At 39.3% G+C, this 17,766-nt stretch overlaps 1 protein-coding gene across 1 annotated transcript in view; it reads right to left on the reverse strand.

Moving 5' to 3' along the window:
* The window catches only part of Prkg1 (protein kinase cGMP-dependent 1), a 1,109,494-nt gene that overhangs the window by 130,976 nt on the left and 960,752 nt on the right, over positions 1-17,766 (reverse strand). The window contains 1 exon segment of the mRNA XM_028895018.2: positions 11,657-11,722. Coding sequence (XP_028750851.1) covers positions 11,657-11,722 — 66 coding nt within the window.

Here is a 17,766-nt window from a genome sequence, read left to right on the forward strand (position 1 = left end):
CTTACAGTCTCAGTAGGAAGGAATCACACTTTGTCTTTGTTATACACCTTTGACCTACCTCTTCCAGTCTCTACTTATCGTCCAAAACATCGCCCAAACAGAATCAAGCTTCCCACTTATTTTGGTGGAGCAAAGGCAACAAGCAAAATAGGGTGTAGAAAGCAGAGCCGGTCTTAGTCAGATAACCCCAGCTGGGCAGGTGACTCTGTCCAGGTCACTGAGCTCTCTAATCCAGTTTCCCTTTCTTAAATGTTCCCAGGGGACTATTGTAAGGATTAGTAGATAAGAGAATATTAAAATAAGTCGTCAGGCCAGCGAGATACCTCTGAGAGTAAAGGTGTCTGCTGCAGAGCCTGGCATCCTCCCCTGGACTCAAGCTTGAAGGAAGGCAACTGATTCTCCAAGCTGATCTTTGTCCTAAATGCTCAAGATGGCAGGAATATGTGTGAGTACACACATCCAAAACATCACATGTAGACACTCATATTCATGAATTAGCTTTTCTCAGCTTTTTTCCCTTCCTGCCACTCTCTACCATGTCTACCATTATCTGCCATCAATGCGCTGAATCTTCTCAAGTCAGTTTTCTGGTCCCTAGGCATGTAAGACACCTGGATAATTTCCATTTCTTTCTAGCCTGCCCTCCCTTCCCAGGTACTCTTCTGACCTTTACTATTTACTTTTGACAGTTCAGAAGAAGGTCATCTTCATTTTTTTCCTCAATTTTCTGAAGCTTCTAAAATGTATTTATTCTTCCCTAGGATGAGGATGCAGCTGTTAAACACTGCACAAATCTTCATAGCTTTAATTGTTAGTAACTAAGCGCCATAAGAAGAAAAAAGATGTCAAGTGCACTCTTTTATGATTACGATATATTTCATATCTTTGGCTAACTCGCCATTATTGTGTCTTTTAAAACTATTTCAACCGAAAACTTAAGCTGGCGATGGTGATAGGCTACAATACATTCCCATGCATTGTCATCGAGGGGTGAACTGTGTAATGGTTCTATGAAATTATTTTAAAACATGCTGACCTTTAAATCAGTAATCCCTCCCTCTGTGTGTCCCTTCAGGGAAATACTTCTGGGGGTAAGTAAAGATGCCTAATGCACAGAACTCTTTATAGAATTAAGGATTAAAGTGACTTAAATGTCTAAGAACAGCTAAGGATGTAAGAAGACAAAGAAAATGAGTTATGCTTATAGCAAATCATCAATGTGATGTGCTAAGTCATGAAGGTTAGTGTTATTAACTCTATTTACATGTTATGTATTTTGGGACATGACACTTGGACTTTCTGAAGCTTCATTTATTTCAAAGAGGAGACAGAATTTCTTATAGGTATGCTGTGAGAAAAAATGATTTGCTTCATTAGTCCTTATCTGCCCATCTACTTCTGTGTGAGCCTCAGTGAGTGTGTAACACACCAATGCTATTGCTGGGTGTGGGTAAAGCAGGAAAAAATCTAGGTGAAATGAACTACTTAATTAATATACTAAGGTTGATGGAATTTGACAATAGTTACTATTAAATGACAAGATATTTATGCTTTTCTGAATTCCCTCCTTTTTGGTGGTTATCACATATAAAATTATAGAGCATAGAGTATATTAGAGATGTAAAAAGAGAGAGAGCGAGAGACATCTTGTGAAACCAGACAAATAGGACTCATTAACTTCTGTCATTCAGGTTTCTTTCTGAATGATAATGTATTATCCATCTCCAGTTCAGCTAGCAAGACAGCACCTTCTTTATCAACCACCAAATCATGATTTGCCTTTGATAATGTGGAATCTATTCAAAATTAGTTCAATTACATGGCTGTAGAAGGGCTTGTAGATAAGATGACCATTGTATTTCATCCAGGGAGATAAGTTCTGAAAAGGCTTCTATTGTAACACTTGGAGAGAGATGAGGCATCCCTACTATTGCGGCTGATGCTAATTCCATTCATGTTCCTACAGTATGTGCTTCAGATGAGTACCAACTGTGAGACATATTGAAAAGAAAACGAAAGTCTTAGATCTTTATGACCCAGCTGGGCCTATAATGACTGTCTCACCAGGGAAGTGTGCCACTAAAATAAGCAAATCTATTTAACTCTACCAAAAATGTGCAGTGAGTATCTGGAGCAGATTTCAACTTTAATGATTTTCCCATTGTTTTTAACCTTACTGTTAGACTTCTATGTGAAAATGCTCCTGGCCTCTGCCCATCCCTATACCTACTCCACTTCAAGACACATTAGAATTGCCTCCCCAAATAAACAGCTACAATCACTGCTCAGGCAGGCAAATATGATATTCCAAAGGTTACTGTATTTTAAGGATTGCTGTTTAATGCTTAAATTTTTGAAAATAAAATCAAGAAAGGGTTGTCAGTCCCCTGGAACTGGAGTTACAGACCGTTGTGAGTCACCATGTGGGTGCTGGGATTAGAACCCTGGTCCTCAGCAAAAAAGCAGCCAGTGCTCTTAACTGTTCAGTTCTCTATCTATCTCCTATTAGGAGATTTCTTGGTAAGCTGTCCCCAATTCTTCTTCCCAAACTCAACTCTCAGCCTCTATCTGTATGATGTTTTTCCGGTTTCTTCTGTAAGTTCTCTATTCTTACCGTGTTCCACTCAATACTGCACAAAAGCCATTGAGTCTGTGTTTGTGGAAGCCCTGCCCTCATGAACCTTCACTTTGCCTTCCTTTATTTGTAAAACTCCTACTCGTATTTATAAGAACCTAGCTTAAAAGTCACTCTGTCCAAGAAGTTCCTTGAGGCACTTCAGGCAAAACAATCTTCTTCTGCCTTCAGTTCTTAGTGAAGAATTGTTCACCCTTGAATTGTTAGGATCATAAGTTAATATCAGACAGGAGAAGCTGCTGTTCTTCATCGTTAGGTCTGGGTGGCAGAATAGGATTTGGTATGGAATGTGTCCTGGTTCTTGATTTTTCTCTCTCTCCCATCTTCTATTTTTGTTTGCATTATTTTTATAAGGAGAGTCTAGCTACAGTAAGTCAGATTGGTATGAACTCACAATGATTCTTCTGCCTTAGCCACTCAAGTATGGGGATTATAGGCACACATCCCCATGCTCAGATTTTCTCAGCCTTTTCCCTTGTCTTTCGAAAATGTGTCTTACATTTTAAATAATTCTGCCTTGCTGATTAGCAATGGCACGATGTCAGCACTGGAGAAACAAAGAAAGAACGAAGCATTTTGCGTCTGCATCCTAGTGTGTGCTTATAATATCCTAGTGTGTGCTTATAATTCCTCCCGTATGTGCGCTATAGTACCCAGTGGCCGGTAGACTTCCCGAGACATAGCTTTTCAACTGCCTGGGAGCAGCTTTTCCAAGAACCCTGCAGTGAGATGTCCGGCACCGTTTCTACAGCCACGACACAACAGCTCTTCCACAGCTGTCACTGGTTGGCTGCATTCTTCCGAGATGGGGTGGATTTTGTTGACCAAGGGATATTAGATGATTCCTGGGACACTTTGTTCATCATTTTGGGGAATTAGTAGTATTAAGTAGACAGTACATGAATCAGGGTGTTGTTAAGCATTATACGGCGCAAAAGAATGTCCCTATCCCCACCTCAAAAACCATCGCCCAATACAAACCAAGTTCCTGGTCCCCAGATGCCAACAGCAGTGAGTTTTAAATTTTCTACTACAATTATCTATGTTTATGTGTATTTTGATTGCATATATGTCTGTTTGCAATGTACATATGTGCAGTGCCCACAGAAGTCAGAAATGGGTGTTCTGTCCCTGCAAAGCATCGTTACAGACCTTATGAGATACCATGTGGATGCTGAGAATTGACCTTAGGTTCTTTGAAAGAGCAGCCAGTGCTCTTATTCACTGAGCCATCTCTCCAGGCCTCAACAGCAGTGGGTTTTAGAAACCATACTCAGTATCAAGGTACAGTTCTTAGTCTCAATAGGGTCAAGAGAAGAGAGGGGAGGACAGGAGAAAGGGGGCGAGGTAGATATGAGCCCCTGGAACATTCTTTTGGGACTAGGGTTCAGTGATTGCTCCTTACCACTGCTGCTTCCATATGCTTTAGACTTCTCAGTAAACACACATTATTACTCTAGTTATCTACTATAGTCTCTAATTGTTTACACCTTGCCCTTCATGTTCAAGTTATTATATGCTGTCTCCATTGTGATTAGACCAAGACTGATACAGGCTCATCCATTCATTCACCCCAAGAGACATCTAATGAGCTTTTACTATCCTTTTTGAGACTGTTAAAAACAAGAAAACAGAGGCAAACAAAACAGATTTTGTCCTTTCCCTAAATTTGTAGAATGTAAGTCAAAATAGAAAATGGAAACGCATAATGTGGTGAGTAAAAGGAACATAGCACAGTAGGAAACAATAGCAGGATATTTCTCATGAGAGGCAAAGAAAATGAGTCAGTAAGTGCCTGCCGGCCTTTGAAGTAGTGAACTAAAACAACAGAATTAATGGACTTGATGTGTTAATCAATTAATTCCAACTATTTAACCAAATTGGTTGGGAATCTGACTTGTGATGGCGCTTATCCCAATGGAATGTCATTTGAAACTGAAGTATTTTACTCACTGATATTTTCTTTCATTCTTTTTTTTTTTTTTTAAGAAATAGTAGAATTGCCGGGCGGTGGTGGTGCACGTCTTTAATCCCAGCACTCGGGAAGCAGAGCCAAGCAGATCTCTGTGAGTTCGAGGCCAGCCTGGCTACAAGTGAGTTCCAGGAAAGGCGCAAAGCTACACAGAGAAACCCTGTCTCGAAAAACCAAAAAAAAAAAAAAGAAAAGAAATAGTAGAATTAACACCAGATACTTCATTCAGCTGAATTTATAAAACACCAGTATCAGCTTCTTTGTTTTGATCTTATCTGTTCATTCAGACGTGCAACTCTCTTTAAAGGCAACTGTCTGTTTTCATATATATTGTAACACTGAACCTAAAATTTAACACATAATACAGGCTCAATATTTGCTTACTCCATTATGTAAGTGTATAAGTTTCCTATCTTGGTCATCCAAAGCATTATATGATGGGGGTGAGGCAGTATTGGCACATGTTATGAGGCATGTAGCTCAGCCTTCAGCAATAAAGAACTGGAAATCTATATTCCTTCTGTGACTCAACTCTTGTTTCTTAACTAGAAAATTTGTGAGAGTGGGTTTTCAAAGTCTTTCTATTTTATTCTAATTATTAAAGACATTGAAATATAAGAATGCAACTTTAATTATTTTAATTATTATAATAGACGTGTTTGTTATCTTTTGATCTATCTGCAACAGAGTTCATCTTGAGAAGAGTTGTGGTGTTTTGACAAATGGCTATATAGCTTAGTGAGAGTTACAGAGGAGTATTTCGGCCCTCTCTCCTTTTTAAACATCTTTTAGGCTATTTATGATTCACCTAATCTCTCATAAAAATTTACTTTCTTTTTCTTTACTGTATCAAAAATTTTTATTAGTTCATTGAGAATTTCATACAATGAGCTTTTTATTATTTTTAAATTAAAATACAATCACATCATTTGTTCCCTTCTCTTTCATCCCTCCAAGTCTTCTCATGCCATACCCTACTCCTTCTTAAGGAGTACTTACTCTTGCCATACTTACTCTTTCTTGCAATCATAGCCTCTTTTACTTATTGTCACACACACACACACACACACACACACACACACACACACACACACACCCTCTGCTGATTCATTTAGTGCTGATTGTATGTGTATAATCTCATGGCTGACTACTCAGTATTAGTATTGGATAACCAATTAAGACATGTCAAATTTTTCAAACAATGCTTTGTATATAAGAATGTGCTAAGTTTTGTCATTTCACATCAAGATATTAATGACAGTGGGCTCCTAATAGAGTCCACAGAATCTGAGACACTGTTCCTTGTGTAATAGAGTAGGGCTACAAACCATTCCTATATTTGCCTTGAAATCTCATAAATGGCAAGTATATTGCTAAGGAGGGCTAATGCAGGATAGGTAAGCAGTGAGCTCTGGTCCAGCTGCTGAGTTGAGTCTGGAACTCTTCAATGCACATCCTAGCCAGAGAAGCTGTTCATCTTTGCTGGAAAACCAGCATCAGTGGAAGGTCTGTGACCAGTTTAAGGCATTAGGAAAAGCAAGCATCCCAAAGAGCTGTCCCTGCATCTTTTTTCCATGACTTTAAACCACACTGACTCTTCCTGGAATAGCTTTCTTTTTTGGGAAGTGTGCTTGTTTTGTAGTTAGATCACACTTGTAAAGGACAGGCTAGAATTCAACTCACATCATTAAACTAAACTAATACAGGGCCTTTCTTCTAAACTTCTGGATTTTATCTTTCCTACTTAGAATGTGTCTCTGAAAAGTGCAGTAGTCAATTACAGCTCCATAAAAAAAAGAAAGAAAAGAAAAGAAAGGAAAGAAAAGAAAAGAAAAGACCAGGCAAAATGATTGTAGCGGACTGCATTCTAACAAGGTACATTTGTTTCTTGCAATCATCCTGCCAATATCCTCACATCACCCCAACTTTCTTTCCCCAAAAAATGAGCCAAAATAAAAATCACTTAGGTTGTACGAAAGGCTAACACTGGCTTTAAGTTTATCACCCTCTCAGTTAAGTAATATGGCCATAGGTTATGCGGCAGATGGAGTCTCAATAGCCCAATCATGTGGACAGAGAAGGGCATGCTATACAAAGAAGAAGACAGGCAACCTAGGTGGACAAATTACCATGGTACATAATCCCTCAGGAAACTGACCTGACTGATGTGCTTAGAATAGTGTGTGTGAATGGACTCTAGTCTCCAAGTCTTTTCTCTTGCACCCCTCTGTAGCACGAATCCTAATTGGTTTTATTAATAAAAACCCAGAGTCAGATATCAGGGTGTAAGCTGAAAGAACAGAGAAGCAGAGCAACCAGCCACTAGTTCTTACCTTTACAAAATCCTCAGCTGAAAGGGTTCTTAGCTCCTGTCTCCTTCTGCCTTATATTCCTCTCTCTACTCAGCCATACCACTTCCTGTCTCCACCTCCCTAGTGCTGGGCTTAAAGGCATAAGATCCCAAGTGTTGGGATCAAAGGTGTGTGCTACCACTGCCTGGGTCTGTTTCTTTTCTAGACTGGATCAATCTTGTGTGGCTCAGGGTAGCCTAGAACTCATAAAAATCCATCTGCCTCTGCCTCCCAAGTTCTGGGATTAAAGGTGTGTGCCACCACTGCTTGGCCTCTATGGCTAATTAGTGGCTGGCTTTGCCCTCTGATCTTCAGGCAAGCTGTATTTGTTAGAGCATACACAATGTATCACCACATCCCTCTTCTATTCTCTGAAGGTTCCTGAAAACTTAAAATAGGTTTCTGGATTTTCACTCACTTTTTAGTCTTATCTTAATCCTAAATTAGCCTTTACCAAAATTAATGCAAAGCCTAAAGTAAAGGGCTGGAAAATGAAAGAATGGAATTAAGACACACAGAGATGAAAAACAGGTGTGTGTGTAGTGGAACTAGCAAAGGGATTTAATGTCTTTAGAGCAAAGGAAAGAGGATGTGGGAACATCAGCTATGATGTCAAAGCTGGAAAGACAGGCAGTCAGATGGCATTGGGGGACCAACATTGGAGGGTACAAAGATAATGAATAGGATATAAGAAAAAAAATCTTCGGGAATGCTGTTGGCAGGAACAGGTATCTAGTCATCATTTTTTGATTTGACAATGAGCACTTCTTTAAAACAAAAGTTTGACATTCATGATTGGTTACAATGGTGTTCTTCTGCTTCCCTCCAGGAAAGCATAACTGCTGGCTTATGTAACATGGTACCTAGCTTGTAAATTAGTGGAGGGAGCTCCTTTTGCTGACAGTCCTAATGTCTGCCATCTGTTTGCACAGGATGATGCCCTGGTGCTGCTCTAATTGGACATAAATTAGGTACCAGCAGCAGTTTTGACAGGATCCTCCATTGCTGTTCTCTTTCTCTCTGTCTTAGTTTGTATCTCTGTCTCTGTCTGTGTGTCTCTCTGGTTTCTTTCTTTCTTTCTTTCTTTCTTTTTCTTCCTTCCTTCCTTCCTTTCTTCCTTTCATTCTTTCTTTCTGTTATGGATTCAATGTTTTCTTGGAGACTCAAGATCTCCTCTAAAAGTCATAAACCTCCTGAGTTCAAAGACTTAATTTGTCTTTTTTGTATTTCTGTTTAAAACTGGACCTCTCTCAGTGAATGTGTGTGTGTGTGTATGTGTGAGTATGTGTGTGCATGTATGAAGTACACATTTTTTTCAGAGCTTACCACTCATGTTCTGCTATGCATGCTCTTTGTACATGTTAAATTATTTGTTTTCAGTTCAAATTTATAATTTAGGTAATATTATCCCATTGTCTCATTGAAAAGGAAAGTGAGTTTGAGTAGTTTTGCATATTCTCATAGAATTGTTTGGTCAATATTCAAGTGCTGAGCTCTGTTGACAATGCCTATCCATCTCTACTGCACAGTGATAAGCCTAGGGTTAGGAAAAGAGAAGGATGAAGGAGAACGTGTATGTGCAATGCTATTTGATGCTTCCTTAGCTCTTACATCAATAGGCAGAAGAGATGGAGCAAGACCACATGACAATGATCCTCAAAGTCCTGTCTAGTGTTCACACACATAGCTAAGTTAATGTGGGCTCTATTTACTTAAAAACCCATCAAATTAATAAACCTCAGTGGGCTTCAGCTCCATCCTCTATAAAGAAAGCATGATACCTACGTCTCAGGCAGCTGTAGCAGGAGTCTTAAAAAGGTCTTATTAATAATAACAAACCCAGAGCCATGTATTGGGGTGAATGCTGGAAGATCAGAGAAGCAGAACAAGCCACAGCCACCTCACCTCACCAGTTCCTCAGCTGATCCTGTTTCCTCAGACTGGAAGCTTCTGAGTCCTCATTGAAATAGATCTCAGCTGCACTGCTTCTTGAAAGCCTGAAGCTTAACCAGCCTAGTTCCTCGTCCTCATGCCTTGCCTTGTATACCTTTCTGCTTTCTGCCATCACCCCCTGGGATTAAAGGTGTGAGTCACCATGCCTGGCTGTTTCCAGTGTGGCCTTGAACTCACAGAGATGAGACGGATTTCTGCCCTGGAATGCTGGGATTAAAGTCCACTATATCTAGTGACTGTCCTGTTCTCTGACCCCAGATAAGTTTCTTAGAGTGCACAATATTTTGGGGAACACAATAGCACCATAGGCAGCACCACACAGATGTGAAGATGTACGACACATAAAGGACTGTGGGGTACAAAGTGCTGTGATTGCCCAGCAGTCTCTACTCCATCGCCGCACTCTGATCTGCTCCCTTTCCTGTCTTTGCCAGTTTCTCTATTTTACGCTCTAGAGACAATATGAAGGTCATATAGATTTCCATAACTTACTGTAGTTAAAATACAACATTCCTTCACAGACCTCCTAACCATCCCCTTTTATGGTTTGACTATTCTGATTTGTTTTTGTTTTTGTTTTTTTAAATAATGAAGAAACACGGAGGATGTGAATTCAAAACGCCTTCCTTTGCTCCACTACAGTCTCCAGACTCAGCATATCCAGCTTTTCCCTTAGCATTTCAGTTATTCCCTCTCTCTGGATATCTGCTCAAACTCATCACCAGAAGGCTTTAACATGAAGATGAGCTCACCAGCCCTCTCTTTCTCTTCCTGCATTTAAGCATCTATATTTCTTAGTATTTATTTTATTTTGGAATTTCTTCTTCTTTGAGACAGAGCCTCAGTGTAGCCCAGGATGACCTAGAATTCACTGTGGACCCAGGCTGGCCTACAGGCCATGACAGTCCTTCTGCTTCAGCCTCCTAAGTGGTATTACAGGCATTGGTCACAATGCCAGGTTGTATTTTAAATACTAATTTTATAAGGAGATGTCTTGAAATGTGTGTGCAATGCAGGAAGACTAAACCAAAGCACTAAATGTAAACACCCTTTCACCTCTCTTTTTTTATAATACACTTGAGGTTTATTTTTACTGTAACATGAATTGCATACCTGCTCACCTCTATGACTTCCTGCAGAACGTCTGTCTTAAGCATCCAAGATTGCACACCAGTGAATTTCATTCTCAGTGGAATATCACCATGCCTCCCAGTCTGATTCCCCTTCTACACCTCATTTTCTCTCTTCTAAAAATATCCTTAAATTATTTCTTAGACTTTAATTTAGTCTGATAGCCAACCCCTTATTTTTATCCTTTTAAAACCTATTTGTTATTACATATTCCTTCTATAAATGGCCCCATGATCACAGCTGGAATTTGGCTCCCAACTACATATCCCATTTTCAAACCCTCCCTCCATAATTCACTTTATATAGTCCTTTCTATTAAGTCTATCATTTGGTATCATTTGTTAAAAGGAGACTATTTTGCCATTCAGTATTACCAGAGTTGTTGTTATAGCATCATTTGGTGTTATGGTAACCCAACCTCATCATACCTTCACAGTTTTCCCTTTGCCAGTGGAAACTGGCTCACAGTTTCCTTATGAACTGCTCATTCGGATGACTCTTTGTAATGCCCTCCAGACACTTTCAGATTCTTTACCTAGCACCATGCTTTGTACATGATAGAACCTCAGTAGACTGTAAGTTCAGCAAAGGCAGCAAGGACAGATCATTACTGGTTCTGCGACCCAGAAAAAAACAACTATTTCAGAGCTACCTGTGGATGCAGCCATCTGGTGGCAGCTGTGCCATGGCTGAGCATCTCATGATCCAGCATGAAGGGACCTCAAAAGTGGGAGTCCTGGATCAAATGGGAGACGTCTCCACCCAGAGTTCCCATGGCTCATCCAATGCTGTCTTTTTGTGTTCTCTATTCCCAGCTGTAGTTCCCTGCAGCACAATGTCTCAGGCAGCTGTGCAGGTCCACTAGCATGGTTTCCTAGCAGCTCTCTCTGGGCCAGGCCCTTGGCCTCTCTGACAAATTTTCTCACATACACTACACTGAAGAAAAATCTGCTTCTTTGGTTCCATGTGGCTTGTATGCATCTGAACCATATTCGTCTGGGACAATAACCTGTTACTTACAGTTACCTAATCTCAGTAAGAACTGTGAACTATAATGAAGGGAAGAAGCAAGACAGTGACGATATCACGAAACAGCCTATCATTTCTCTAAACAGGCACTTGTCCATGTCCAAAGCTGATACTTTTTACAAGAGTATCTTCCCTGAGACTTCTGGTGGAGGAGTCTCAGGATAGAGAAACAGAAAAAACCAAAACACACTCAAAGCAATAACAATGAGGGTTCTAAAGAAGACATGAAAATGGCCAGCACTAGTTAAGCACTTCGTGAGTAAAAGGTACTCTGCAAATTCTTTAATTACATGTTCTTCCTAATCCTCAAAATATCCCTATGATATTGCTTTATCTTCATTTTTCAAGTGAGCCTATGGAGCTGTAGTTCATAGTGGTTAAGTATCTTACTAAAGATTACAAAGCCAGATTGGCAGAGCTAGCCGCTTCTAAGAATAATATGAGTATAAAATATAGAACTCATGTGAAATGGAAAAGATTTTAAACGAGTGAGTATTAAAGCTCTTCAAAATGATGACTAATTCCAGAAACATGTATATTGCTGATATGAACGTGTGCTATGCATAGAAAAAGCCAGGTACTTACTCTCTGTCAATCACAAGGCAGGTGACGGCCTCGGCAGCAATTACGTTTGCTGTTCTCACATCCTCCCTGTGTAAAAAATAGACACATTAGGATGGTGCAGCCTGTAAGACCAAAGGCAAGTGACTGTGGGGACACATCCAGGAACCAAAGTATATAAACTTTCTCTGATTTATGCACTTTCAGGTTTAGGCTTCATGTGAAGAGCCACTTTACACATATTATAGATAACACATTTCCTGCAGTTATAACGCAGCTTGTTACAATTATCAAATTTAAAGTTTCACTTACACAAGTGGAAGAAAATTACATAAGAGAGTTTCCTTTGTTCTTTTGGGGGAATTTCTGAATTGATTGCATGATGATAAAGATGGGAATGAATAGATTAAAACTTTTAAAGACTATAAAGGTATACCCCTGGAAATTCATCTGTTATCAGTTTGACATTGTATCTTTGAGATCAAATGACCAACTTTAAATATTTTCTCAGTATAGTAACATTTCTTTTATGCAAGTAAGGTTTGGGGACTTTATGATATATAGTTATTCCTGTGTCCCAGAGCTCATGGTTCTTCAAGTATTTGATAAATATTACTCCCAGTGACTTAAATATATAAAGATTATCTCTTCAAAAACACGCAATTTTTTTAACTATAGCAGGTGACAGGAGTCTGGTGTAGGAGTCTCAGGATAGAGAAACAGAAAAGAAACCCAAACTAGTTAGGCACCCAGTTACCTCTGTGATGTATTTCAAGCATATTTGCCATTAATTATATTGGCTTAGAAATGTTATCATAAGAAAAGAGGGTATTAGGCCAACTAGTTAGGCACCTCCTGAGTAAAAGGTACTCTGCAAATTCTTTAATTACATGTTCTTACTAATCTCTGAGACCTTTGAAATTCTTCCCTGGTTCATCTCCAGTAATAAGAGATGGACTTGGTAAATTAACTTCACAAGTCATTTTCAGCTACCATAAACTTAATATTATCATTGTCATAACACCAAATTACACCTGACAGTGCACCCTCTTTTCTTATGATAACATTTCTAAGCCAATATAATTAATGGCAAATATGCTTGAAATACATCACAGAGGTAATTGCATAGAAAAGTATTGTGTTGATATGTTTTCAAACCAGAAAATTCAATGTTCCACCAAAAATAAAGATGTTCCCAATGCATCTTTTACTATTGAAGACACACACAGTTGTGACCCAAACTCTAAATTCTCTATTTCCCCCCATTGGCCTGTCTTTCATTATGTCCTTCAGTGTTGCTATGTCATCTTGTGTGGGTTACAGATGCTTAACAGAAACAGCATTTGGTATCTGATAAACCAAAACAAATTTTCTTTCACTAACATTATTTTTTCCAGAAATACCCTTGTGATACTCTTCAGCATTCATTATTTGATACCGACCTGAAAATCATTTTTCTTCTTTTAAAAAATCCCCACAATGGGACTCTTGTAAAGATGTATTGAATTAATCCACTGATCTCAGAAGCAACAGTTTCTGATATTAATTTTTCCATACAAGACTATGGCATGCCTTCCCATTACTGGTGAGTCTACTTTTATGTTTTTGAATGAGATTCTATAGGTTTCTCCACCCAGTGCCTGATGTTTTATGAAAAGTACTCTTAGATGCTGCAGATTAGGTTTTTCTTACACACCTTTTCCATTTGTGACTTTTACTTTAAAAAAGAAAGGTCTTCCTTGTAGTAGATGTTATGTTTTTTAATTTTATTTTTATTTAGTCTTCTCTCTTACATCCCGACCACAGCTGCCCCTCTCTCCTCTCATCCCAGTCTCTCTCCCACCTCCCCTCTCCCCTAGACCCAACCCCCTTGTTCCTACCCCAGAAAAAGATTTTAAATCCACCCCCAACACAAAGTTTTTCTCTGACTGTAAAATTTGTCTGATTGTCTCAGGAGCTGCCGGCGTGAGTGAGCGTCTTATGCCTGCTTCACATTGTCTGCCTTCCAAAGACATGGCCTCCTTTCAAAATTGGCAAACATGTTCTTCCTCGTGCCCAGTCCTCATAACATGCTGTTCCCAGGCTTAAACGCTTCTCTCCAACTGGATGCCCCCTCCAACCCTGTTTGTCCTTTGGGTCCTATTCCCAGTGCCCTTCCCTTGGGCATGCCATCCTGAATTAGCCAGTGGGCTTCCCTGTGTATCTGTTCTCATTATCTTACATATCTCCACACAGAAGTGGCTACTACTACTTATAACTCATATATTTATTTATGTGGCTATTCAGCTATGGACTCAATTTCTCTTTTGCTAAGCCATATACAGGCAAGGGATGATGGCTAGATTTGTTCCCTACTTAATCCTTAGTGCCCAATAGAGGAGGTACTTAGTGTGTGCTATAAGGAGGGCATGTGTATTGCATTCCTGAACCTGGGGGTGGTAGAGATCAGATATCATCATCATCATCATCATCATCATCATCATCATCTTCGTCTATGCATAGTAATGAAGTGACCTCAAAGGCCAGGGGCATTGCATCCTCCTGAAACTGAAGTTTCAGGCAGTTTTAAGCCACCCACGTGTTAGGGAATGGAACTAGGGACATTTGTTATAAGTTTTAGGCCTCCCTGGAGGCTTCTCTGCTGTGGCAACAAACCAAATCAGACCGAATCAGGAAAAGTCCAGGTTTAATGGGTAAAGCGCTCCTAGGCGATTCTTCCCCCCACCCCCCAACCCCACCCCAGAGAGGAGACTGGGACAAGACTGGAAGAACCACATGTCTGTTTTCGGGGGATACCACTTATATACCCTGTAGGGGTGATCTTGAGCCTCTCAGGGGGAGGAGCTGTGTTTGCAGGCTTTGAAGGGGCAGGTTTGGGGAAAGAGATGGAGAGGGGAGTTGAGATGGGTCTTCCAGCAGATTCCTTCCAAACAATTTGCAAGTGCAGTATGTGGTCTTGATTGCTGACCCATTTATCCAACCCTAAATACAGCCTTCAGAATCACAGGAACTCACTGTTAACCTAAGATCTACAAATTGTAAGCTATGTAAACCTCTGTTGTTTGAATCTTAGATGGTCTTTAAATAAAAAACCCAGAGCCAGGTATCAGCATGAAAGCTGAGAGATCAGAGAAACAGAGCAAGCCACAGCCACCACCTCTTACCTCACCAACTCCATGAGTCCTCTGACTGAAATCCTGAGTCTTCACCCAGAAGGATCTCAGCTGAACTGCCTTAGTTTCTGTTTCCTCACGCCTTATATACTTTTCTTTGCCCTGCCATCATTTCCTAGGACTAAAGACATGTGTGCTTCCCAGTACTGGGATTAAAGTGTGCCACCATTGCCTGGATCTGTTTCCAGTATGGCTTTGAACTCACAGAGACCCAGATGGATCTCTGCCTCCCTCCCGAGTGCTAGGATTAAGGGTGTGTGCCACCACTGTCTGGCCTCTATGTCTAATCTAATGGCTAGCTCTGTCCTCTCATCCCCAGGCAAGTTTATTAGGGTGCGCAATATATCACCACAAACCTCAGTTCTCTTACCTGAGCATGAAAATGGAAAGAAGCCATTCAGTGTCACTCTTACCCAGTAACAAAGTGAGAACTGCAGATGATATATTTTCTATCAAAGGTGATTTTGGGGTGTGAAGAAAACACAGCCAGCAGAAGCGCATCATTCCCATGCGCTTCATAAGTTGTGAATAACTTATTCTCACCATGTGTTTATGGTATCATAAGGTACTACAAATAGCTTCTTAAAACAGCAACACTACCATGGCTTTATAAAAACATCATTTAAAATCTGTTCTTCCATGTCTATCTTCATCTTGACAATTTATAATGTTGCTTATTTACACGGTCTGTACTGGTGCACACCTGTACTATAGTATCCAAGTACATGGAGGAGGATCACGAGGTCAAGGCCATCCTGGGCTGTGTAGACTACACAGTGAGATCCTTTTATCTCTGCTACCTACTGCCAAATAGAAGAAAAAAATAAAAATGGAAATTGCCTATTCAGAAATATTTCCATCTTGACTATTAGGAATCTTAAAAATAATATAAATAAAAGTATTTATTCTGAGTATATTTTGTGGATATAAATTTTAATGGATTAATCATAAATAGCCAATAGTTTAAGATTTTATTATGTTATCTAAATTAGACTTTGAACATTGAATATAATGTTTTTCTGAAGCAGAATTTTTTATGTAGACTGTAAAAATATTAAGGCTATTAAGATATTCAATAAAATATTTTGTTACTTATGAATATAATCCAGATTTGGGTATGAATGTTGTAATGTATAAAATAGAGGGTGATCCTAATGACTTTATGTTGTCACTAGGCATTTTAGCCATCCACAGCTGTTATATTTTTATACAGACTATTGACCAAGTTAGTAAGGTTGCATATTAAACAGAAGCATATGTTAAGAACTGTATAAAGAGTTCATACAAATACCATTTATCGAATATAGCGAATGGCAATTATTTTGTCTCGGATGAGTACATGAAAAATACAAGCTACATAATATATCAGCAGTCAGAGCCAGCTCTTGAGTTGCACTCCTGGTATTTGAACACAGATTGACTGTTCTCTGAATCAAATTCTTTCCACAAATCCACACTCTCATATATTTTGTCAGAGTTAAATTTTATAATAATTATACATGCATTAAAACACAGAATAACTTTTGAGCAGTGGTCATAATATCCACCATACAAATTACATTTGTTAATAAAGCCAGCACCAAAATATTTTGGTGTCTAGCCACAAAATAAATCTGATAGCCATTTAACTCTTAAATTACAGAATTTCCATCCATGGACATGTCCTAACCTGCTGCGCAGCTTTATGATGATGTCATGTAATACCAGGCAGTTTTTTAATGTCAAGTTCATTTGACCCCAAATCATGCTGCCACCACAGCACCCTTGTTCCTAATATTCAGGTAATACTGCCTCTCTAGTCAGATGTCCAGAAATGCTCTGAGGTCCTGCTTCTTTAAAGGAACAAAACACTGCTTTACTTGGCTTTGATATATGTTAATCTTCCACTTTGGCAGGCAATCTTCTAATGAAAGGGTATTACTGGGAAAAGCTGCCAATACTGGGATTACTGCATATATTTGTTTCTGTTGTGGGTCCAAAGACCGTGGTAAAGATAAATGTAATCTGGATTTTGGTTTAATGTTACAAATACATATAATAGAGGAGGATCCTAATGATTTATGTTGTCACCAAGCCATCCACACTTGTTATATGTTTATGGAGAATATTGACGAGACTAGAAAGGTTGCATATAATACTGGCTTAGACAAGGAGAAAAGAAAAACACAGAAGGAGACAATTCTTACTTGTTGGTGTATATTTAGTAGTTTCTATGGGGTTTTTTTTTTTTTTGAGATTATACATGAGAATATTATACATCTAGAACTTAGATTAGAATTTAGCAATGCCCACACTAAATACACCCTGCCCTGATTGCTTAGCACATGAATCTTGCTACTTTATATTAAATAAAACTTGTCATATACATAACAATCCAGACACAACATGCTCACAGTCTTTAAAAGCAAAATCTTATGTTCATACAGTTCTGTGCCTGCACATTAGTTGATTTCAGCATTACCAATAATAATAGTGATTAAAAAATGGACCCATTGCAAAAGTAGTCAATTACCAAATATTTCCAAAAGCATATTATTGATTTCAAAAATTAAAAGCAAAGCTTCATGGTTTAGTAGTAGTCGCTTTTAAAACATTTTATGAGGAGTTAGAAACTCTTACAGTGAAATTACAGAGCGTGGACAAGATCACCAAATATCTACAAATACAGTGTTCTGTGCACTGACTCTGACGTTCTTTGGACTTCGTCACTGGAATCTTCATCATCGCTGTATCCCAAGGTAGAGTCACTGTCCGTGTCTGAGTAATCCATAACAAGGCTTTACATGGACTCTTCTTCTTCTGGAGCAATTGTCCTGTGTTTCGTGGCTACTAGAGAACTCTGTGGTTCAGGGATGTCTCAAGGGAACAAGCGCAGAGGTAGGAAGCCAAGGCAGAGCAGAGTTCACGCAGGGCAGCTGTCAGAGCAGGGATCTCCCTTTGCAGGCCTGGGGCAGCGTGACT

This window comes from Peromyscus leucopus, chromosome 1, assembly GCF_004664715.2.
Source record: "Peromyscus leucopus breed LL Stock chromosome 1, UCI_PerLeu_2.1, whole genome shotgun sequence".
Taxonomy (NCBI): Eukaryota; Metazoa; Chordata; class Mammalia; order Rodentia; family Cricetidae; genus Peromyscus; species Peromyscus leucopus.